Source organism: Rana temporaria, chromosome 3 (genome assembly GCF_905171775.1).
Source record: "Rana temporaria chromosome 3, aRanTem1.1, whole genome shotgun sequence".
In the NCBI taxonomy this organism is placed as follows: domain Eukaryota; kingdom Metazoa; phylum Chordata; class Amphibia; order Anura; family Ranidae; genus Rana; species Rana temporaria.
This window is the reverse complement of record NC_053491.1, coordinates 190,487,157-190,513,113: the sequence shown is the minus strand read 5'-3', so window position 1 is coordinate 190,513,113 and position 25,957 is coordinate 190,487,157. Positions and strand designations below refer to the sequence as shown.

General features: G+C 43.2%; 1 protein-coding gene across 1 annotated transcript in view; it reads left to right on the top strand.

Moving 5' to 3' along the window:
- Positions 1 to 25,957, top strand: part of TBC1D15 (TBC1 domain family member 15) — a 126,747-nt gene that overhangs the window by 37,034 nt on the left and 63,756 nt on the right. The window contains exons 5-7 of the mRNA XM_040343988.1: positions 2,765 to 2,975; positions 21,226 to 21,328; positions 23,976 to 24,173. Coding sequence (XP_040199922.1) covers positions 2,765 to 2,975; positions 21,226 to 21,328; positions 23,976 to 24,173 — 512 coding nt within the window. The remainder of the gene's footprint in view (positions 1 to 2,764; positions 2,976 to 21,225; positions 21,329 to 23,975; positions 24,174 to 25,957) is intronic.

Here is a 25,957-nt window from a genome sequence, read left to right as displayed (position 1 = left end):
CGAGCATCTTTTTTTCACGATCGTGTGTAGGCAAGGCAGGCTTGACAAGAATCGTGTCGAGAAAAACTTTGTCTTTTCTAGGACATTAAAAATGGTCGTGTGTATGCGGCTTCAGTCAGTAAAGGGGCAATCCAAAGTAAACCATATTTGCCAACCCCTCAGCAATTTTAAATAGGTTGTTATATATGGTATTTGTTTTTTTACAGTTGTGAAGTTGAATAGTATAATTTGGTATACAGTGAGCTGTAAAACCAATCGGTAAATACAAAAAAGTGACATCATTATATTAATACAAAATAACAACAAATGTAATTGTTTTTTTGGAACTGTTTTTCTTACATTTATATTGGAGTCCCATTTTGATTTTTGTTTGAAATACATTCATATACTCTAGATTAGTGGTCCTCAACCTTTTTTGTCACCGGGGACCCGCTGCATGGGAGGAAATTGTGGCAAGGCCTGGGGGGTGTAAGTGTTTTTTCTCACAGGCAATTTATCGGGGCAATAGCTGGTGTTCTGGTGTTGGCGCTTTAATCATCACGGCACCAAGGTTGGTATGGTGTCAGAATGATTGAAGCACATTATTTCTTATATTACATTGTAATATAAATTAAATGATTCAACTCATCATAATGCAGAATCGGTGAGACCCCCGAGTGTGTCACTTTCCACATTGCCTGCCACCAGATGAGGAATGTCACTTGTCATGCTGCCTGCCACCAGATGAGGAATGTCACTTGCCACGCTGCCTGCCACCAGATGAGCAATGCCACTAGCCATGGCACCTGCCAGTGCCACCAGATGTCACCTGCCAGTGCCACTGCATTGGTGGCACTGGTTCATTTAGCACAGAGGTAGGCCTCTGTGCAGTGGTTGCTCTTCAGTGAGGGTAGGAGAGCGCTGATGTGCGGAGGGCAGTAAAAGATGTCCTCTCTCTCTGCTCCCTGCCGCACCTCCGACATTCCGCACGTTGTGAGGGGGGAAGAGCGGTAATGCTAGGCGGGGGCGGAGAGAGATGATGTAATCTCTGTTTTGCCAGCCCGCTTCTCTCATCTGCCTGCCTCTCTGATCCACCGGGCTCTCTCAACTGCCTGCCCGCCTTGGCCCAGCTGCAGAATCGCTACGGCCTGGTGGTTGGAGACCCCTGCTCTAGAACAGTGTTTCTCAAGCTTTTTTCAGTCAAGGCACCCTTTAAAAATCATGGACAGTTTCGAGGCATCCCATTCTAAAATGTAAAAGCTATTCTAATAGCTTTACCTAATACAGCAACAGCCACACATGTAGGACATCCAATGTTAGAGGTGATTTATTCTTCCAAAGCAAATACACTTTTGCAAGCTGGTACTGACTAGTATTCCAATGTTTCTCCATCACTCAGCTAATGTGACCCCCAACGCTGATGGTGAGGGAGGGGGGGGGGTGTCAAACAAGGATGCTATGCAGGCGACTGACATCCTCCATATCAACTGATAATGCCATCGGCCGTTAGGACGGCGGCAGCTAGAAGGTTGTAATGGTGCACAATGAAAACCTGTGACTTGGTGTAACTAAAAGGCAGGCTTAATCCATGTCTGGTTCCACATACTATATTTATTCAGTATTGTAGTACTTCTTCAGCTCTTTGGTTGTCTTGTCACCACCATGTTCGTCTCCAAAGCCTTTCCCATTCTCTGGAACTCTCAATGCCCTGCTATCTCCTACTCTGCCCACCTTTTAGGGGACCCCTGAAAACTCATCTCTTCTGGGAAGCCTAGCCTGCCTTCCCCCAAATAACATTACTTTAAATTCTTCCAATCAGCTCATTCCTCACAGTTATTACCTTTTGTACCACTTGCCCCATACTGTTAGATTGTAAGCTTTTATGAGCAGGGCCCTCTTATAGGGGGTTGTAAAGTTTTTTTTTTTTAAATAACAAACATGTCATACTTACCTCCACTGTTCAGTTTGTTTCGCACAAAGTGCAGATCCTGCTGTTCTGGGGTCCCTTGGCTCCTCCCCACAATAGCTAACCCCCTCTGGGAAGCTCTATCCCAAGGGGGTTACCTTGCGGGCGTGCTCCTTTGTCATACAGTTGGCGTCCATAGACGCTAAGTGAATCGGTCCCGCCCCCAGGCGGCCACGTCATTGGATTTGATTAAGAGCAGTGCCAGCCAATGGCTGCGCTGCTATCAATCTATCCAATTAACGCTGAGACTCCGTGGAGAAGAGGATGCCGGGGGACGTGCAGAGCAGGTGAACGGGCTCAGGTAAGTAAAACGGGTGGCTGGGGGGCTCTTGACAGCCAGGCGTTTTTTCACCTTGATGCATAGGATGCATTAAGGAGAAAAAACACGAACCTTTACAACCCCTTTAAGTCCCTTGTATTGTATTGTATTGCAACTATATGATAATATTATTTCAGTAGATGCATTACTGTGTTTTGTTTGTTGTAACAGTCTTTTATTGATCTTGGTAATATCCTATTAAAAGAAGTCCTAGATTCTGCCATATTTACCCTTGATCTACCCAACCACATGCTTCCATCGTGTATGCTGAACTTTGCTATATGGTGACCTTAGCATGTCGGAAATAATGTTGCTAGAGATGCATAACAACTGATAGAAGTTGTATTCTGAATTTCTGATGTTTTATTTTGTTTGAGAATTGAGCAGGTTAGTAGAGCTCGATATAACAAAACGTTTTTTAACCTAATGTGTTTGTTTATGAATGTTATCCTTTGTGATGTTGTTCTTATCTTCTTGTTTGTTTCTGTAAACTTTGTTAGGTGTTCAGAGTCCAGTAAATAGCCAGAGCAAATGGTCATTCCTCTTCAGCTTGACTGACCTCAAGTCAATTAAACAGAACAAAGAAGGCATGGGGTGGTCTTATTTTGTTTTCTGCTTGAAGGATGATGTTATCCTTCCAGCTCTCCACTTCCATCAAGGAGGAAGCGAACTTCTGCTTGAGTGCCTTGAAAAATACGTGGTGCTGTGCGAGTAAGTATCACATAATGCTTTAGGTGTTTTCCCCTTAGATGTTTGAATTTTGCTATAAATAAAACTATCAATAGAGCAATGAACACAACAATACAGTTCTGCTTATACTTAACATACAGATGGGGTACTAATAGCGTAACATCACCCTAAAGGGGAAGTTCTGCTTTATGTCCTTCTCCCCCCTCCAATTCTTCAATAATTTTTTTTGGGAGCGGCTACTTCATTTTCTCAGGTATCCACTTCCACTGGAATTGCCTAGGCCGTAAGTTCTACCCCCCACCTGCAACCTTCTGGGACATGTCTCAGGTCCCAGGAGGCTGCAGGACCACTCGCACAGTGCAGCGGGAAACCGACTGTAAAGACATAGAGTGTGTCATGCTGGCATTGGGGACCTATAGACCAGCAACGAACTGGGCCGGGTGAGGACAGAGCTAATCCCTGAACAGTTAGTGGTTGTAAATCCTTACATATACCCAGTAAAGTGACTAGCCCCAGTTAATACACAGAGAGGAAACAAATTCCCGTAAAAAAGGTGTATTTGTTTATCTGCGGTCTTTTCTTCTCTACATCTATTCAACATGCTTGTTTATGAGAGTTCAGAAAACGGGGGCACAGAGCTCAGTGAGTAAAGCTCTGGGAGCTGATTGGACAGATAGGGCACACCTTCCTCAACACAGGAACAGAGCTGAGGCTGTCAATCAGCTGAAGCTCCTTCCCCTGTCACCTTTTTTTCTCTTGGTGTCAGAATAAATTGTGGCAAGTTTTCCTGATAGCAGAGGAATGAAGCAGGAGAAAGACATGACACTTAGTGCTCCTAATTGAGACAAATACACCCTTAGTTCATATTTCGTGTCTGAGGTTTAAAACCACTTTAAAGCGGAGGTTCCGCCAATTTTTTTTTTTTTTAAAAGCCAGCAGCTATAAATACTGCAGCTGCTGACTTTAAAAAAATGGACACTTACTTGTCCAGCGCGCTTGCAATGTCATCAGCCGAGGACAAGCAATCGCTCGTACCTTGGCTGCACCCGCCGCCATCCTCGGTTAGGGAATCGGGAAGTGAAGCGTTGTGGCTTCACTGCCGGTTCCCTACTGCGCATGCGTGAGTAGCGTGCTGCGCCGTCACTGGTCCCCGCTCTCTCCTGGGAACAGTGTGTTTCCCAGAAGACAGCGGGGGCTGCGGGTAGGAGCGTGGCTGCTGCAGTTCCGTATTCCCGGAAGTGGGTGCAAATACCTGTCTTAGACAGGTATCTGCACCCCCCTCACACCTGAAAGGTGCCAAATGTGACACCGGAGGGGGGGAGGGTTCTGAAAAGCGGAAGCTCCATTTTTGGGTGAAGCTCCGCTTTAAGTGTTGTTTTATTATTAGTCAGCAGCTACAGTATTTGCTGTAGACTTTTATTTAAAATTTTACCTGTTTGAGGTACCATTTTAAGGCCACATGTACACTTCTGCCGGTAAACGGTTGTTTATGAGCAGTTGGGCTTTTTTTTTTCAGCTGCTCCTGAACTCTCCTCTGTTATCTTATCAGTACATGTACACAGGGTCATTTATAGTCGTTTCTAGGCAGTCAAGTTTAGAGGCTTTTTTTGGAAAGCAAAAAAATGAGTTCAGACGCTGAGTTTATAGGCATTTCAAGTGCCAAACACTTCTAAACACGGCAAAAGGCGGTAACTCGCGTTTAGCCCCGTTTTGTTTACAGGCGGTTTTTTGTTTTTAGCTATTAAAAACAAAATTATATATATAATTTCTTTATTGTGCATCACGGGACACAGAGCCTGGTAATTACTAAGTGGTTATATTCCACCTTCAGGTACTGGACACTCTGAGGAGCTCCACTGGAGGGATCCATGCTGGATTTAAATGGCCTTCATAAAAACCAGATCCATTCAAAGTGCCTTGGGCCAAAGTGGATGGTACCTGAGGCCTCGTATTCGAAGCACAAGGTTTTTGCCTGTAATGCCTCTCTTCGGAGGGCTGGATCCTGGGTTCCAGTGCTTTGGTCAGACCCAATACCAAAAGTTTTCTGGCAGGGTGCGATACAGGTCCAGGGGAGTAGTGATCCTGACCATGGACCCCGGTCCCTGAAGTTCTGCGGTGATGTGTGAAGATTGGGTCTGTCTGTGCTCGGCAGTATCCTGCAGCGGGGATAAGGTAAGTGAAGACAATCCTAGGTAAATACCTTAAAGCGGGGGTTCACCCAAAAATAAATGTTTAACATTACATTCAGCCGAGTTGTCCTAATGACAATCGCCTGTTTTTTTTTTTTTTTTTCGTACATACCGTATTTTCACCGCCGCTTCCGGGTATGTCTTCCGACCATCACATACAGCGCGTCACGAGTTGCCGAAAGAAGCCGAACGTCGGTGCGGCTCTATACAGCGCCTGCGCACTTCTTTCGGCAACTCGTGACGCGTAGTATGCGACGGTCGGAAGCCTGTCAATCAATTAGGAACGCCCAGTCCCGCAGAAGACATACCCGGAAGCGGCGGTGAAAATACGGTATGTACGAAAAAAAAAAAAACAGCAGATTGTCATTAGGACAACTCGGCTGAATGTAATGTTAAAAATGTCCACGGCACTTCTTGGGGGATCTCTCTCCCCCCGCCTCCACCCTTTTCTACGCGCGCGTGCGCTTTTGTAGGCGGGGACGATGTGGTTGCCGCACGTGCTTGCCGACTCATGGTGCAGACGCAGGCCGGCATCTGCACCATGAAAAAGCCAGAGGAACACAGCAGCTTGGGGCACGTAAGCACCTCGTAAAGCCAGAGGGACACAGCAGCTTGGGGCACGTAAGCACCTCGTGTGTGTTGGATACAGATTTACCTAAGACGCCTACTCAGCATCTAGCTGTGCAGATTAGCAGGCATTGTTTTTTGCTAGACTAAGTTCAGCTGTTGATGCACCTGTGTTAAGTTCCTCTGCTTTTAGCTTAGGACTTTCGTCTCCCTGTAGAAAGGGTTCAGGGGTAGGAATATAAAAGGGCACCAGGGTATCGCCACCTGAATCTGGTGGCCCTTATCATGCTTGCATGATACCATCCTCCCCTGTAGAGACTTGAGGCAGCCCACAGATTGAGCAATCAGCCCTGTCAGGCATTGCAGCCTCCCCCAACATTGCAGCAACTCTGCATATGTCTGTTTGGACATTTTTTGCATTGCATTTGTTGGTCTATAAGAGGTTAACTGCTATATTTGCAGCATCCTTGCATGGAGCAGAAACCAGGGTGTGCCCCTTTCCCTGCTCTAAATCCTCAAACAGAGGGATTAAAAGACCCAAGGATGAAGGTTCACTGTCAGAGGACAGGGAACAGGTGCAGCCCAACGAGGAGGAGCTATCAGAAGCCTCACAAGTTCTGGAGTTGCAGCTGAAGTCTTTTTCAGAGATTCATACTGCATATAACTTCCCTCAGCCTAGACGGCCAGAGCCTCTGTCTCCTCCTTGGGGTTTAAAAAAACAAAAAAATTCCTATAGGTTTCTCATCCTTGTGTTGGCTTCAGGCTAACCAAATGCACAACTGGGATGCACAGTTGCTGGTGCACATTGCTAACGCAGCACAACAGCTATATCGCATGATTGCGGAAACGCACGTCTGCAGAGGATAAATTCCTCTTTACCAGTCCGCATGTTTGCATAAAATACATGAGTTTGGAATGTTCAAAATGCATGTGGGCTAAAAACAAGTAACAGAACATGTTTTATTGTTGATCACATAAAGATACATGTTTCTGTCTGTATGGGTTTACATGTTTTTACATAGTCGTAATAAGGATGCTTGGTCACATTAAAGTTCTCGCGTTGCACAGAGAGGTTTATTTGCACAGAAATGCCTAAAATCGCATAAAAATGCTTGATTGCATAAAGATCACACGAGTCCTTGATTACCCAAGGATATTGGGTCACACAACAGAGGCTTGCTTTCACAGAAATGCCTAAAATCGCATAAAGATGCTGGATCACACAAGGTTGCCTGATCACACGAGTCCTTGATTACCTAAGGATATTAGGTCACACAAGGGACACAGCCCAAAAAGAAGAGTTTTTTGGCCTCAGACAAGATCATCGCTATGAGAAAGCTGGTCTATGTGGTCAAGGCAACGAACAGTTCCTTACATTTGCCTTTTGCTTAAGGTGCTAGGGAAGATGGTGGCTTCATTCAAAGCAGTTCCCTATGCTCAGTTTCATTCAAGGCTGATATAAACATTATTCTGTCAGCCTGCAACAAGTGGATCCTAACCTAGCATTATCCAAAGAGTCTGGTCCCAGTGATATGCTGGAATTTCAGTTGGTGGTTCTTAACCAAAAGATTGGTAGAAAGGAAGATCCTCCATGCCCGTTACCTGAGAGGCGGCGGCTACGAAGGCTGGGCTCTAGGGATGGAGGCCAGGCCTGAAAGAGACCACTGCCCAGGGGAAGTGGTCAAGCTCCAAGTGAGCCTTATCCGTCAGCATTCTAGAGCTACTGATGGAGCATCTGGCTTAAGGGCCTGGACATTTAGGTTGCAGGATTGTTCTGTCAGAGTACAACCGACAATGCCACACTAGTGATTTACTTTGTTTACCAAGGAGGCACTAGAAGTCACACAGCAAGAGGGAAGTAAGCCAGGTTCTGGCTTGGGCAGAGGAGTTTGTGCCTTGCCTATTGACAATCGTCATTTAATTGAATGCAGAATTGGCAGGCGATTCTCTGGAGCCGTCAACAATTGTTTCCGGGAGTATGACCTCTACACCCCGATTTTTTATTTTTTATGACCAAATGCCAGAGAAAGGGTACCCTATACATAAAATGTATTGCCGTCCAGGTTCAACAAGAAATTGAACAGCTTAGTGTCGAGGACAAAGGATCCACTCGCATGCGGGACAGATGCGTTGGTGATCCTGTGGGACCAGTTGTCACTGGTTTATGCATTCTCTCCCCCCAGTGCCGCAACTTTCGTGGCTTCTATGCATATGCAACATCAGAGGACAACGGAAGCCGGCCTAATTGCTCCGGCATAACCCAGACAGCCTTACTGTGCAGGAATAGTAAGGGTGGTAGTAGAAGACCCAAGGTCCCTTACATCTTGTCCAGGCCTACTTCGCAAGGGGGTATTGCATCCCGTCTTGCAAACATTGGAATGAATGGTTTGGCTGTTATCGCCCACATTCTTGAGGATCAAGGCTTTCAGAATCAGCGGCAATTACCTTGATTCATACAGGAGAGCTGGCCTCCAGGACCATGTATCATAGGATCTGGAAGGCTCATGTTCCTGGTGTGAAACCAAGGGGTGGCATCCTTGGAAGTATGTCATAGGTAAAATTCTTGCCTTCCTACATTAGGAAAGGAGATGGAGCTAGCCTTAAGTTCCATCAAGGATTCGATCTCGGGCCTTTTCAGTATTTTCAAAGGTCGCTTGCTTCGCACTATTTTATTCCGGGCAAGATAACCGCCAAGCTGGCCAGGTTTTTCCCCCCATATGGCTGAACGACAGGTGACAGCTGGTCCAATCTTCTCCCAGAGGTGGCTCTTGGGACCCTCTGGAGATTGACCAAGTTTGGGTTCAATGGTGACATTGATGCAAGAGAAGGCTTTTTGTTTGGAATTTGCACGGACAGGGGCAGTTGCTCTGCAGCAATGCAAGAATGTCGTTCTAGCCTCCGCGATCCCCAGACCTAACATCCTGCGACTTATTTTTGTGACACCAAGGACTTGGTGTATGCCCCCCCCCCCCCCCCCCCATGCCACAGGACCTGAATGTCCTGAGAGGACACATCACAGAAGCAGTGGAGTCCGTATCCAAGGTCAAGGCTCACATTGAACATTTGTAGCGCATAGGTAAAACTTGGACAGTTAATTTTCACAAAACATGATTCATAGCCCTGTCTAGCTGTTCACATGATGGGTGAGTTTCATTTCTTCCCCCTGTGTGAACACAGATTTATAATGTCCCTTTTACTGCTGGAGGGGTATTGTCACCGAGAAGGCACACCTGCTTTCTCTCAGAACTACCTTTAGAATTTTACATTGAAGTGCTGATGAGTTTGCAACACACATTTTGTTCACTCAGTAGTAACAACACCATGTCTAAGTTCCTGCCATGCATTTGTTCCTCAGGAATGACAAAATTCACACCCCTGTGTTGTACCTCTTTCCCCAGTGTCTGCACTCGTTTTTGGTGCAGTGCTTCCTAAACAGTCTGCATTACTTTCTCTAGCATTCCCTCCTTCTATTTATTGCCTGACGTCCTACCCCGGTTTTTACTTTCTCTGGCAGTCCCACCCATTCACAGCTTGGTCCTCTTGGACCTGTACTTCTACTCTCCACATGATATTTTGAGTCAGGTCCTCCATTAAGATTATAATCTCTGCCTTCCCTCTTCCTCTGCCATCCACACGCCTGTTTTGTATATACTGCCCTAACTTCTTTCCTTCACACATTGCCTACTGTACATACCATCAACTGTCATTCTCTCCATACTGCTGACTGCCATACTCTGTACTTCTGTTCTGTATGTACTAACTGCCATCATAACAAAAGCAACCCTCTCCTACAGATACTGGCTCTTATACCATTTTCACTCATCTCTTGCTCATACTGCCCCCTGCCATACCCTTTCCTCCCATTTCCTGCACCCTAGCAGCTGTTCTACCAAAAAAAAAAAAAAATCTACAAAAGCTGGAGGGGTCAGTATGTAGACATCTATAATTTATAACGCCCCGCACTGTCTGTCTGCTGAACAACATGCAGGAAAAACGCAAATGGGGGGCTTTTTAAGGTCGCTGATGACATGAAAACCTTATTGTGCAGGATTTAAGACGCTTCCCTTAATAATCAAAGGAGTATCTAGTACAGTAATATTCCTGAAGGTTAGAAAAATACAGTAGTAACTAGAATTTATTTCCTGCCATACTTGGGTAGCATAAACATGTTTGTGAATGACATGAAGTGAGATATTCGCCTGCAAGCCTCTTAGCACTATGCTAATGGTTTCTGTCAGTGTTCCTGCCAACATAGCCGTCATTTGATGCAGCGATCATCTTGTTCACCTACGTCCAGTGGTGTATTTAGGATTTGTGCTGCCCTAGGCCTGACTAAACTGATGCACCCCCTTATTTAACAATGACCCACCACTTCCTGTCAAGGCCACACCCCTTTCTGTTTAAGACCCACCCTGAAATTTTCGAGTGGGGACACTAATTCTTAGGGGTGGTCAATGGATTCCCTTAATTTGCATAGATTTTTTCTCGCTTCCTGTTTGGCTTTGGGGCAGGAAGTGAAGGGAAATCTCTGCAATGTGACAGGGATGGTAAAAAAATAAACAGACAGGGGCTATACCCTCCCTTACTCTATCCAAGATACTTTAATTTCTGATAATTTTATGGAGAGGACTAAGAAGATATAACCATGCCAGTGGTGCAGCAGAAAACATAGCACAGTGGGGATATGTGTGTGTGTGTGTGTGTGTGTGTGTCTATATCTCCGAATGTTTCCACTTCAGTTGGTTTTAGGTGCTCGTTTTTGCCCTATGCATAGGAAACCTACACAGCCAATTTTCATTCAGTTGTCATGAGTTTTGCAGGAATTGTGTGCCAAGTTTGGGCCACCCTTAGACTTTACATGCTTGGTTGTTTAAAAACACGTCAAAGGCCTTCAGTTGAAACTTGTGCATTGGTGGCTTTTTTCTTCTTTATGGTAATCTCCTGTTTGATTTCCTCTCGCCTCATAATGGCGTCCCATCCTGTTGTGTTGAAAATAAAGAGATAAAACTTATTAAAGATCCTATCTCACACTTTAATAACACTCCAGGTAGTCCCAGCACAAGTGGAATAAGAAAATTCATTCTTTGCCCCTAGCAGAACAATTGCTGATTATATCACTATGATTGCATTTAGTTCAGGAGAGTAATATGTGGCCGATGGAATAGAGCTGTGTACCAGAATAAACATATTGTTTTATGCAGGTAGTCTACTGAGGCCTCCTCTGCCTTTGTTATCTATCATGTCTTTGCTCTTCTGAGGCAAATAATAATAATGTCTTTTTTTTGGTTCTATTTGCCGACAGCTATGATGTTGGCTATAGATTGTACAAGGATACTTTGTCCTCTGCAGTTAGTCTGTTTAAAGTACCTACAGATATATCCATTGACTGAATTGTACGATTGTCTTTGTGTTGATGATTTGGGGGGGAAAAAAAACGGCTTATTGTTCTTGGGGGCAACGGCTATCACTTATGCTCAATAGTTTTTTTTTTTCGTGGATGCCTTCTGATAACGTTTTCCATCAGATAATGCCAGTGATGGGGTTGTTTTGTCATACAGCCTGCTGGGGTGATTAGAACTTTTACTGAAGAGTTTAGTTGATACTTAGAATTGACTGTGGTTGATATTCGAGGTCTGGTTGTCAAGTAGGTATTGCTTTCAACTTTTTGTTCTTCTAAGCTAGGTTTGTATCAAGTCACCTCATGTCATAATACCTACATCAGTAAGAATTTTTTTATTATTTTTTTTTTTTGCCATCAAATTTATATCGTCCCAGTGCTTCAAATTGTACTGTACTGTTCCTTGAAAAAGTATTCATACCCCCTTGAAATTCTCCATCGTTTTTTTTTTTTTTTTTCATGTTACAACCAAAAATATGAATGTATTTTTTATTGGGTTTTTATGTGATCGATAAACGGTTTTCAAAATTTGTTATAAATATGTGAAAAGTGTGGCATGCATTTGTATTCAGCCCCCCTGAGTCAATACTTATGTAGAACCACCTTTCGCTGCAATTACAGCTGCGGGTCTTTTTGGATATGTCTCTACCAGCTTTGCACATCTAGAGAGTGACATTGTTGCCCAGTCTTCTTTGCAAAATACCTCAAGCTCTGTCAGATTGGATGGAGGGCATCTGTGAAAAGCAATTTTTAAGTCTTGCCACAGATTCTCAATTGGGTTTGAGTCTGGACTTCGACTGGGCCATTCTAACACATGAATATGCTTTAATCTAAACCATTCCATTGTATCTCTGGCTGTATGTTTATGGTCGTTGTCCTGCTGGAAGGTGAACCTCTGCCCCAGTCAAGTATTTTGCAGACTCTAAGGCCCCTTTCACACGGGACGGATCAATAATGATCCGCCCCGTGAACCTCCGCTTGCTCAGCGGGGATCGCTCTGTTGATCCCCGCTGAGCCCAGCTGAGCCGGCGGTCCCCGCACACTGCCCTGTCAGATCTCCGCTCTCCCCTATAGGGGGATCAGATGAACACGGACCGCCTGTCCGTGTTCACCCGATCCGATCCGCCAGACGGATGGAAAAGTAGGTTTTTCCTCCGTCACACTTTGGCGGGTCGGATATCAGCAGGCATGTCACCACTGACATCCGTGGCTCCATAGAGAAGCACAGAGCGCCCGTTCAGGTCCACCTAAAAAACTGGCAGGCGGACCTCAACGGTCCGCCCGTGTGAAAGAGCCCTAACAGGTTTTCTTCCAAGATTGCCCTGTATTTGGCTCCATCCATCTTCCAGCTTCCCTGTCCCTTCTAAAGAAAAACATCCCTACAAGATGATGCTGCCGCCACCACCATGTTTTGCGTTGGGGATGGTGTGTTCAGGGTGATGTGCAGTGTTGGTGTTCTGCCACACATAGCACTTTGCTATAATTTCGGTCCTATCTGACCTGAGCACCTTCTTCCACGTGTTTGCTGTGTGCCCCACATGGCTTCTCGCAAACTACAAACGGGACTTCTTGTGGCTTTCGTTGAACAATGGCTTTCTTCTTGCCACTCTTCTATTAAGGCCAGATTTGTGGGGTGCACGACTAATAGTTGTCCAGTGGACAGATTCTCCCACCTACGCTGTGAATCTCTGCAGCTCCTCCAGAGTTACCATGGGCCTCTTGGCTGCTTCCCTGAGTAATGCTCTCCTTGCCCGGCCTGTCAGTTTAGGTGAACAGCCATGTCTTGGTAGGTTTGCAGTTGTGTCATACTCTTTTTCTATTTTTGAATGATAAATTGAACAGTGCTCTGTGAGATTTTGAAAGCTTGGGATATTTTTTTTATAACCTAACCTTGCTTTAAACTTCTCCACAACTTTATCCGTGACCTGTCTGATGTGTTGCTTGGCCTTCATGATGCTGTTTGTTCACTATGGTTCTCTAACAAACCTCTGAGGGCTTCACAGAACAGCTGTATTTATACTGAGATTAAATTACACACAGGTAGACTCTATTTTCCAAATAGGTTAATTCTGAAGGCAATTGGTTCCACTAGATTTTAGTTGGGGGTATGGGAGTAAGGAGGCCTGATTACAAATGCACGTCACAAAAAAAGGAATTTTTGACCGAAGCGCTTTCTGATCAGCTGGTATGTTTCACTGCTGCATTTGTGCCAAGAGAATAAAGAAAAACAGCTTTAACCTCCAGAAGATAACCAAAATGTACGGGAACTATGCTGTATTGTTGTCTTCTTGTTCTGTAAAACGCAACACCTTAGTACACAGGCAAATCAAGACCAGAGAGAAGATTTTGTCACGATTTTAAATATACACTGACACATTACTGTTGGTTCAATTTAAACATTTTACCTATAGAGAAAGAGAAATGTCTCACAAAATACCTGCAATAACTTGAATGCATATCCTTCCTAACACTTCCTTGTATAAACTGATATGCTTGCTGCATTTTGCTAATCTGTTTTATATGTGTGTGTGTATATATATATATATATATATATACAGTGGGGATTGAAAGTTTGGGCACCCCAGGTAAAAATTTGTATTAATGTGCATAACGAAGCCAAGGAAAGATGGAAACATCTCCAAAAGGCATCAAATTACAGATTAGACATTCTTATAATATGTCAAAAAAAGTTAGATTTTATTTCCATCATTTACACTTTCAAAATTACAGAAAACAAAAAAATGGCGTCTGCAAAAGTTTGGGCACCCTGCAGAATGTATAGAATGCACTGCCCCCTTTGCAAAGCTGAGACCTGCCAGTGTCATGGATTGTTCTCAATCATCGTCTGGGAAGACCAGGTGATGTCAATCTCAAATGTTTTAAAGGCCCAGACTCATCTGACCTTGCCCCAACAATCAGCACCATGGGTTCTTCTAAGCAGTTGTCTAGAAAACTGAAACTGAAAATAGTTGACGCTCACAAAGCTGGAGAAGGCTATAAGAAGATAGCAAAGCGTTTTCAGATGTCAATATCCTCTGTTAGGAATGAAATTAAGAAATGGCAGTCATCAGGAACAGTGGAAGTTAAAGCAAGATCTGGAAGACCAAGAAAAATATCAGACAGAACAGCTCGCAGGATTGTGAGAAAAGCAATTCAAAACCCACGTTTGACTGCACGATCCCTCCAGAAAGATCTGGCAGACACTGGAGTTGTGGTACACTATTCCACTATAAAGATATACTTGTACAAATATGGTCTTCATGGAAGAGTCATCAGAAGAAAACCTCTTCTACGTCCTCACCACAAAAATCAGCGTTTGAACTTTGCAAATGAACATATAGACAAGCCTGATGCATTTTGGAAACAAGTTCTGTGGACTGATGAGGTTAAAATAGAACTTTTTGGCCGGAATGAGCGAAGGTACGTTTGGAGAAGAAAGGGCACAGAATTGAATGAAAAGAACCTCTGTCCAACTGTTAAGCATGGGGGTGGATCAATCATGCTTTGGGGTTGTATTGCAGCCAGTGGCACAGAGAACATTTTACATGTAGAAGGAAAAATGGATTCAATAACATTTCAGCAAATTTTGGATGGTAACTTGATGCCATCTGTGAACAAGCTGAAGTTAAAGAGAGGATGGCTTCTACAAATGGATAATGATCCTAAACACACCTCAAAATCCACAGGGGATTACATCAAGAGGCGTAAACTGAAGGTTTTGCCATGGCCTTCACAATCTCCTGACCTCAACATAATTAAAAATCTATGGATAGACCTTAAAAGAGCAGTGCGTGACAGACAGCCCAGAAATCTCAAAGAACTGGAAGACTTTTGTAAGGAAGAATGGGCAAAGATACCTCAAACAAGAATTGAAAGACTGTTGGCTGGCTACAAAAAGCGTTTACAAGCTGTGATACTTGCCAAAGGGGGCAGTACAAGATATTAACTCTGCAGGGTGCCCAAACTTTTGCAGATGCCATTTTTTTGTTTTCTGTAATTTTGAAAGTGTAAACGATGGAAATAAAATCGAACTTTTTTTGACATATTATAAGAATGTCTAATCTGTAATTTGATGCCTTTTGGAGATTTTTTCCATCTTTCCTTGGCTTCGTTATGCACATTAATACAAACTTTTACCTGGGGTGCCCAAACCTTCGATCCCCACTGTGTGTATGTATGTGTATGTGTATATATATACAGTGAGGAAAATAAGTATTTGAACACCCTGCTATTTTGCAAGTTCTCCCACTTGGAAATCATGGAGGGGTCTGAAATTGTCATCGTAGGTGCATGTCCACTGTGAGAGACATAATCAAAAAAAAAATTCCAGAAATCACAATTTATGATTTTTTAACTATTTATTTGTATGATACAGCTGCAAATAAGTATTTGAACACCTGTCTATCAGCTAGAATTCTGACCCTCAAAGACCTGTTAGTCTGCCTTTAAAATGTCCACCTCCTCTCCATTTATTATCCTAAATTAGATGCACCTGTTTGAGGTCATTAGCTGCATAAAGACACCTGTCCACCCCATACAATCAGTAAGAATCCAACTACTAACATGGCCAAGACCAAAGAGCTGTCCAAAGACACTAGAGACAAAATTGTACACCTCCACAAGGCTGGAAAGGGCTACGGGGAAATTGCCAAGCAGCTTGGTGAAAAAAGGTCCACTGTTGGAGCAATCATTAGAAAATGGAAGAAGCTAAACATGACTGTCAATCTCCCTCAGACTGGGGCTCCATGCAAAATCTCACCTCGTGGGGTCTCAATGATCCTAAGAAAGGTGAGAAATCAGCCCAGGACTACACGGGAGGAGCTGGTCAATGACCTGAAAAGAGCTGGGACCACCGTTTCCAAGGTTACTGTTGGTAATACACTAAGACGTCATGGTTTGAAATCATGCATGGCACGGAAGGTTCCCCTGCTTAAACCAGCACATGCCAAGGCCCGTCTTAAGTTTGCCAATGACCATTTGGATGATCCAGAGGAGTCATGGGAGAAAGTCATGTGGTCAGATGAGACCAAAATAGAACTTTTTGGTCATAATTCCACTAACCGTGTTTGGAGGAAGAAGAATGATGAGTACCATCCCAAGAACACCATCCCTACTGTGAAGCATGGGGGTGGTAGCATCATGCTTTGGGGGTGTTTTTCTGCACATGGGACAGGGCGACTGCACTGTATTAAGGAGAGGATGACCGGGGCCATGTATTGTGAGATTTTGGGCAACAACCTCCTTCCCTCAGTTAGAGCTTTGAAGATGGGTCGAGGCTGGGTCTTCCAACATGACAATGACCCGAAGCACACAGCCAGGATAACCAAGGAGTGGCTCTGTAAGAAGCATATCAAGGTTCTGGCGTGGCCTAGCCAGTCTCCAGACCTAAACCCAATAGAGAATCTTTGGAGGGAGCTCAAACTCCGTGTTTCTCAGCGACAGCCCAGAAACCTGACTGATCTAGAGAAGATCTGTGTGGAGGAGTGGGCCAAAATCCCTCTTCCAGTGTGTGCAAACCTGGTGAAAAACTACAAGAAACGTTTGACCTCTGTAATTGCAAACAAAGGCTACTGTACCAAATATTAACATTGATTTTCTCAGGTGTTCAAATACTTATTTGCAGCTGTATCATACAAATAAATAGTTAAAAAAATCATACATTGTGATTTCTGGATTTTTTTTTTTTTTGATTATGTCTCTCACAGTGGACATGCACCTACAATAACAATTTCAGACCCCTCCATGATTTCCAAGTGGGAGAACTTGCAAAATAGCAGGGTGTTCAAATACTTATTTTCATCACTGTATATAGTGAAATTTGACCTGCAGTATAGTACATATTTGGAGGGCACCCTATAATTACAGTGGCATAATGTCACTTAGGTTTCAAGCAGAAAAATAGCTCAGCTCAGAAAAAAAAACTATGCACGTCACATATTTTAAAGGATATGAATACTTTTTAAAGGCACTGTACATATGCAGAAATGAAAATTAAAATTGCTGTTCTTGCATATGACCAGTGCTCCATTCCAGAGCTAAAGCGCTGCTTCTCCTACCTTTGTTCCATCTTAAGCTGTTTTGTCACAGTTCCTGGCAGTCAATCCTCAAGGTGCAGATGGCAACCAGTTTCAAGATGACTGCATAGGAAATTAGGCAGTGGAATGGTTTCCTGAAGTGAAACCCCATAGTTAAGATGTGCTTTTACCACCACTGCCCTAACCACACCCCCTTTAGCTGCAGTGGCTAAGGGTGTACACATGTCTCAGCCCTCAAGAGTTGTATGCCCTGTCATGGTTAGTGGGTTTAGCACCTGCCAAGCATGTCTCATTCAAGTAAATGATGCCACTCTGCAAGTGTCCTGCAACCTTGTGCAGCACAACAAACAATGGGTTTACTTTAATTGGTCACGTTTGTCAGGCAGTAGCACCCACCCAAAGCAACAGGGGGCTTAATTCCTGCTGCTGCCTGGCAGCTAAGGGAGGTAGGGATTGAGGGGGGGGGGGGTAAATGCACAAATCAACCTTAGGGTTTTACCACTCCCCAACTTTGTGTGAACGAGCCCTAAAGGGTGCTGCTGCTGAATGCAACTAAGGGCTCATTCACAAGTGTGGCTGCTCTGCTCCTCTGAAAAGCGATCCGAGTGTGTTTGACATGTTGTAGGGAGGCGATATGTTACCTCCTCACCACCTGATTTAAACCTGTGATTGCCATGCAATTGCAATATGGTAGTAAGGTAGAGTTGTAAATCGGGTATGAGGAGGCGACACTGAGCGCTTTTGTGCCCAGTGATCTTTGACTTCTTCCGTGTTGTTCAGATAGATCTTCACCCTTTTTAAGATTGCCTACCCCTGTACTAGAGTCGGTACTGCTTCTAATTCCTGCATGAAAAAATAGTACACATACATCTGTAATCACTATGTCTGTACTTGATTCAGCTATAGAGTGCTGAAAGTGTTCACTAGTACTCTATCATTGTCATTTAGATCACAAACTACCATTTAAAATGTTTTCTGAAGTTTGAGATGGTTTTAAAACCCTGACAGTGTGTTCACTGTAAGGGCTCATTTACACTTCAAAACATGGCTTCGGACACGCTAGTCAAAGCTTCTGTCACTAAATAAAATGGTTCGCTTACAGTCCTGTTTACACCTTGCGTTTGCTTTGCTTCGCTTCGACTTTGCTTAAAAAATGATACCACATGTCGCTTTAGTTGTGCTTCAAAGTGTTTTCAAAGCCTCCATAGAACTCTGACAAAGTTTGCTTGAAGCTTTTGAGAGGCTTTATTTCAGCTTTAGCTTTGCTTTGTTTTGGAGAAATTGCACACAAACACACACACACACACACACACACACACACACACACACACACACTCTATCATTGCCAAGCTTCAAAAGAGCATCGACGTTGCTTCATCGAAGAACCATAAGGCCCCGTACACACGAGAGGATCTATCCGCTGGGATTTATCCGCAGATCAGTTCCAGCGGATAGATCCTGTGGTGTGTACGGCCCAGCGGATATTTATCCGCGGATATTTTTCGGGCCGATGGATTTCCAGCGGATAAAAATTTCTTAGCATGCTAAGAAATCTATCCGCTGGAATCCTGTCCAGCAGATTGATCCGGTGGTCTGTACAAACTCACCGGATCAATCCGTCCGATCCCCTCCCTCGCATGCGTCGTAATGATTCGACGCATGCGTGGAAGTCTTTACCTTCCAGCGTCGCGCACGTCGCCGCGTCATCATCGCGGCGACGGCACGGCCACGTCACCACGGATGGATTCCGTGCGGATTTCGATCTGATCTTTAGTACAACCATCAGATCAAAATCCGCCAGAGGATTTATCCGCGGAGGATTTGATCTGCGGAGGACCGTTTCCAGCGGATAATCCTCTTGTGTCTACGGGGCCTTAGAGCTTAACCTGCCTGGCGGTATCCCCGAGCGTGACTCGGGGTGGGTTTTCCATGCTGTGATCGGTATCCCCGAGTCACGCTCGGGGTAGATGTGCAGAGCGTGCAGCGGCGCGGCTTACCTTTCGCAGCATCCACAGGCAAGTTACTCACCTTGTCCCTGGATCCTGCGATGTCTCCCCGCTGTGTGATCGAGAGGGACCTCCTCGCTCGATTCACAGTGCTCGTGTGCCGCCGATCTCCATTCCCTGCGACGTTACGACGCACAGGGGCGGAGAACGGCGCCAAATTCAAAAAAGTAAATGAACACAATACACACAGTATACTGTAATCTTATAGATTACAGTACTCTATGTAAAAAATACACACCCCCCTTGTCCCTAGTGGTCTGCCCAGTGTCCTACATGTTATTTTATATAATAAAAACTATTCTTTCTGCCTGAAAACTGTAGATTGTCCAAAAGTGTCCCTTTTATGTCAAAAATGTTTTTTGGGCAGCTAGAAAACAGCGATAATAAATTATAATCACTTGCAGAATTGTGCGATAGCGATTTGTGGGGAAATACGTCATAAAAAAATAAAAGTAATGACCGCGACAATTCTGCAACTGAGCAAATTTCAATGATTTTGAGTTGATTACATTATTAAATAATTTTTATTATAATTACATTATCATTTGTTATAATTATTTATAATTATTTATTATATTATAATTTATAATTTTGTTTTTTAAAAAAAAATCATACCCGGGATGCCTACAATACTCTTGTTTGGTCAGATTTAAGTGAGTTATTCCTAAAAATTACAGACCTACAGTATAAAACGCCAAATTTCCTTGTAAAATAATTGTACCACTTTTGGTACGTAATTCCAGACAGAATCATACCGCCAGGGAGGTTAATCGAAGCCCCACTGAAGGATCAAAAACACATCCTAAAAGCATGTCGAAGCAGTAGGCGCTTTAATGTGTTTAAGCTAAAGCAAGTGTAAATGAGCCCTTATGGTATTAGAGTGGAATTCTAGGCAGGTATTTTGGTCCGTGTGTGTGTGTGTGTGTATGTGTGTGTGTGTGTGTGTGTGTGTGTGTGTACATAATATATAAAGTTTAAAAAAAATCACTGGCTTTTTTTTAAGTAAAGCAGCACAATGCAAAACTGTCACAGCCAATTGAGACAAATTGCAAAGTTCTAAAACCTATTTATTACTGGAAGAAAAAAAAATTCACTCTAAACAAAGGCTTTTATTGGGAATTGGTCAGGGTCAGATTTTTTAGTTGCAAGTGCAGACTTAAGAGCAGAAAGGAGGAATTTTATCACTTGGTCTGTATCTTTGTAATAAATCTGTCTCATGATAGTATTGCTTTGCCATATGCCAGAATTGATAAATGTCCCCCTATGTATTTTACTTACCTGAAATATGTCATTTATATTAGCCTCTCACAACTCCTTGCAAATCGGAAGTTATGTTGAAATTACAGGTGACAGCACTGTGAGCAAATTAGATTTACGTAGTTGTTTTGTACAATTCTGTTATTCTAATATGTTTCAGGAATAAGGGACCAAAGGTGTTTAGGCAGGCTTACAGGGGTGTGACAGGAAGGATATTGAGTATTCAAGCTTATTCATGAGCCAGTGAAAAGGTTGGGGAAAGAAGACCACACAGGAGGCTTCAGACCTTAAATAGTGATGCCACACTCTGCCCATATAGTGTGGCAGATGAATGTGAATCCCTACATTAACTGCGCAGTTATTAGACCTCTCCTACATTCCACTAGTTTTAAGTTTTTGACCCCCCCATATTTCTGGGGAAGTGGTGAAATTCAAGGCTCTCCTTCTTGCGCTCTCTCTCTTGCGCTCTCTCGCGTGCTCTCTCGTGCTCTCTCTTTCTCCCGCGCTCTCTCTCGTGCTCTCTCTCTCGCGTGCTCTCTCGCTCTCTCTCTTTCTCGCGCGCTCTCTCTCGTTCTCATAAATTTTGCGCTACACCAACTAAATAGCTGCTAGCAATAAAGGGAAATACACAATCCTCAGGTGAATCTCCCCAGTGGGGCCACAGAGTGCAGTAAAATATTTTGAGAGATTGTCTCTTTCCCACTCTATCCAAAACAATTTTTTTTTTTTAATATAAATATGCTACAGTATACATGCTATGAATTAAAAAATTGCAGTAACAAATTTTTACCTCCCCTCCTTTTTTTTTTTTAAATATAGGTCAGATCAAGATGGTAGAATTCTTCTTGTGGATAGCCAAAACAGGAGTCTTTCCCAATCTTTTGAAAACCTCCACGAAGAGCCGACTGATGGTTTACTACAGGTAAATATCCATTCATTTACTAATCATGTTTGAAACATGGCTTAGAATGTATGCAGCTTATTATTCTTTGTAGTTTAGGCTTTTTAGGGACTTTTTAATTATGGTAATTCATATTTCTCTTTTCGCCCATGCCTTCACAAGTCTTGACATATGGATTATGTTCCTGTTCCTACTATGAACAGGAACATAACCCATATGTCAAGACTTGTGAAGGCTGTGTCCGTCAGAGAAAAGGATTTTACGGTGAGTACAAAAAATCCTATTTTTCAGATTACATGTTTCCTATATTTTCTCATATGATAAATTGGCAATTTTAGCATAGGCTAGCCCAGAACAAAAGATCTTCATCTGTTCCTATTAGGGCCTATTAAAAGACAAATTTCATGATGACTGTATTAGTTCCAAAGTGTGGCCCAGATTCACTAAAGAGATACGACGGCGTATCTCCTGATACGCCGTCGTATCTCTGTTTTGCGGTCTTCCTAACTATGCGACTGATTCATAGAATCAGTTACGCATAGTTAGCCCTAAAATCCGACAGGTGTAATTGTTTTACACTGTCGGATCTTAGGATGCAATACCGCGGCCGCCGCTGGGGGGAGTTTGCGTCGTAAACCAGCGTCGGGTATGCAAATTAGGAGTTACGGCGATCCAGGACGGTTTTTCGCGTTCGCTACGTCGCTGCTAGTCTAGTTTCCCGTCGCAAAGTTAGTCGTCGTTTTTGGTGCCCTAACTTTACACAGCACACGTATGTGCTGTATAAAGTATAGGCGTCGTTCCCGCGTCGAAATTTAAAAAAATTTCCTTCTTGCGTAAGACGTCCGGGAATACGGAAGTACGCTACGCACGTCGCCGTTCGAAAAAATGACGTCACTTCGCGCAAAGCCCGGCGGGAAATTCAAAAGGGAGCATGCGCAGTAGGTCCGGCGCGGGAGCGCGCCTAATTTAAATGGCACACGCCCCTTTGAATTACGCGGGCTTACGCCGGAGGCCGCCGGCGTAGGTTTTCATTGCAAGTGCTTTGTGAATCAGGCACTTGCGATTGAAAACTTGCGGCAGTGTAACGTATCTACGATAGGAAGGACAATCACAAAATGTATGTGATAAAATGGGGATTGGGCAGCCAATCACCCAATCATAACTATATTTGAAATCTCCAGAGTTAGGTTGGCAGTAGGCCATTTTATGTGGATAACATTTTAGGAAGATTTCTTGTATATAACAAAATAGTCATTTTTATTAGACATTGTTTGAGTGTTACATTTCCAATTAAAAATCTCAAACGTTAAAGTGGTACTAAAGCTTTTTTTTTTTTTTTTGAATAGCAAACATATCATACTTACCTCCACTGTGCAGTTCGTTTTGCACAGAGTGGCCCCGATCGTCCTCTTCTGGGGTCCCACGGCGGCTCTTCCCCGCAAGAGCTAACCCCCTCTGGAAAGCTCTCTCCTGAGGGGGTTACCTTGCGGGCGCGCTCCGTGCCATACAATCAGCATCCATAGCCGCCGATGGTATGACTCCGCGGCCGCGTCATTTGAATTGGATTGACCGCAGCAGGAGCCAATGGATGCTGAGCTTTCAATCTATCCAATGAAGAGCCAATCGGGCATGGAGAGAACGACGCAGGATCATGCCCTCGGAGATTTGGGTTTCAGGTAAGTAAAATGGGGGCTCAGGGGGGCGGTGACTGCATGGTGTTTTTTCACCTTAATGCATTAAGGTGAAAAAACATGAAGTTTTACAACCCCTTTAAAGGAATTTAATTGATTTGGGCTTCCATCATCAGGTTAAGTGTCAGTTTGGTATGAAGGGAAACATAAATGCTAGTTTACTGCTGTAACGGAATGACCCGGGAAAAACAGAGACTTTGGAAGGATGAGGGGTACTCCTGTGCCAGCGTCATTAATAACTCTTATGTCTAGGGTCACCTTATGTCCGGCCATAGGGTGACTGAGAAATTTATATCCTAAATTACAGGACAGGGGACATTACTGATTGCAATATCTCCTGCAATATGAGCTAAGTGTTGGTTTATTCTATGACTCATCTCTCTGTGTAGACTGTTGACATGCTAATTGAGTCTGGTCCAGGATCTCTCATTATGTATGCCAAATACTGTTGTGTGTGGAATGGAACTTGTCAAGCTGTATGCGGAGACAGAACGTCTGTCTAAAGATGTGGCTTGAGAAGAAATCATTGTGTGATGGTGTTTTGTTTGAATTCTGTTAATGAAGGAATGTGACTTCTCAGGTGGAGTGATTAGGACATGATAATTATAGACCGGCGCCAACATGTCTAGAATGTTTAGCAATTAGCCATCTGAAAGTGTATTGAAGCCCCCCCCAGTGTGTGGGTGGAGAGTTTGATTGTTCCTGTGATCACTGAAGCATGCCTTGAAAACTGTATATAAACTTGAGAGCTAGCCATTGAAGTTGTCTTGCATTTGAAACCAGAACACAGAGCAAGTCTCGTTATTCTGGGAAATGGGATGTCTGATGTCTGTTGGAGGGTTGGGAGTGTCAGATGAGCTGTCGTGGGTTGATGGAAGGTCGTAAACGGTGGTGACCGTTACAACTGCCTTTTAATTTCCTTGGCTATACAGCAGGTTTATATAGTTGTCTAATAATATGTACATTTTTCTTCACAGAAACTTAAGAAGGACCCTTATGCTGCCACAATGATAAACTTTTCCAAAGTTACAAACTTCTTTGTTGACACTTTACGAGGTACTGATCCAGCAACACACCGCAGGCCTCCTCAGGAAATGGCTGATTTCCTTGTTGATGCAATTCCCGATTTAAAAATAAATCAACAAGAAGAATCAGGGTTTGAAGTAATAACTCGTGTAAGTATTGATGTCTTTAATTTTTTGTCTTGCTGTAGGCCATAAAATACAGCAAAGAAGATTGTAAAGCTGCCCAGAGCCATAAACATATTCCCATTTAGCTGCTGAGGATGATGTATCCGGACACCAGACTGTCGCAAAGATTCTCTGTGCAAGGTTTTGAGTTATTTAGCCTGGTCTGGTGCCATAGGGATCCGTGGGGTATTGGCAGTCAATTTGTCTCCACTTCCCTGGGCAATAAGAGGATGCATTAGTATTGCTTGTCTCATTTTCCTTCTTATTTTTTTGACCCAGTCCAAGTTTTAGTTCTGACTCCAGACTAATGTTTTTTTTATTCAGTGTATCATAATATAGACATATAAATCCTTTTTTCTTCAGATAACACATTTTTTATATACACGAATGTGTGTATTTTTGTTCACAGTTTATAAAATGGATATGTATCACTAATGTATGCAATGATTACCTGTTTTACCTATTTGATCGTCACTGTTTATACAACACATTGTTTTTTTATGGACAATGTGTTTTTGTATGAATGGCTAAAGTGGAATTGGAATCAATTTCTGACTAAGGCTAAATCTACTCCCACCCCCATTCTTTTTATCAATAAATTTTTATTGGGTTTATCAATTTACAACACTTGAGATAGTTGCATTCAATATACAACTTGAGTAGTATAATCACCATGTACAGGCAAACATTTAACAGAAAAAGAATACGGTACTCAGCGACCTAGGCCAGTCTACCCCAATTGGGTACAAACTGTAGGACTGGGAGGTCACCAAGATGATCAGGGGTACACCTATACAGCTAAAGTAAAGACAAATAAAGGAGGGGGGGGAAGGGATGGAGAAAACTGAAATAAAGGCTGCCGTTAGTCATTATCTATACCAAAGATTCAGTATTTTATACTGTTATTCTTCAGACTATAGGAAGATTATTAAAGTAAGGAATCTTTTAAATATTTGGAAGCTTTCGGGTGGGTTAACCACATTTTCCATTTTCTACGATAGGGGATTATAGAATCATTCTTATAGGCTAATAATAGTTCTAATTGAGCTTGGGTGTTTAATCTGGTGATAACCATTGGTAGGTTTGGGGCGTCTGCGGATTTCCATAGAGAGGCCACTGTAATTCTTGAGGCTATCAAAATATGTAAGACAATAGTCCTATACAAAGTGGGGTATTTGTCTAGATCTATACCTAATAATGCGTTAGTAGGAGTAAGCTTGGTAAGGTTGCCCGTAAGATTGGCGATAAAGGATGAGATAGAGTTCCAAAAACTTTTTAGAGTCTTGCAACTCCAAAGCGTGTGCAGGAGGTTTCCCGTTTGCTCGTTACATTTCCAACAGATGTCAGATGCTGTTGGATAAATTTTGGATAACTTGTATGGTGTTAAGTACCATCTATTAATTATTTTTTGGGCATTATCCCAGTGTTCAATGCAAGAGGATGACTTACTTATTGTTTGAAATGCTTTAATCCACTGAGTCGGGGAAAAAATTTGGTCCAGATCCTTTTCCCATTTCAGCATATTTGTGTTTTTGGTAAAGAGTTGGGAGGATAACACATCGTAGAAGAAAGATATACCTTTCTTTTTATCATTTTTCTGAGGAGAGAGGAACTCCCAAAGGTTCATAGGGATTTCGATCAAATTACTGGGAGAGAAATCTTTCAGTCGGGCACACTTACCAATCTTATTCTCGATGATGTTCTTAACATTAGGGGGTAGGTTCTGGTATAGATTATATCCATTACTGATCCACTCGTTTACAGAGAAT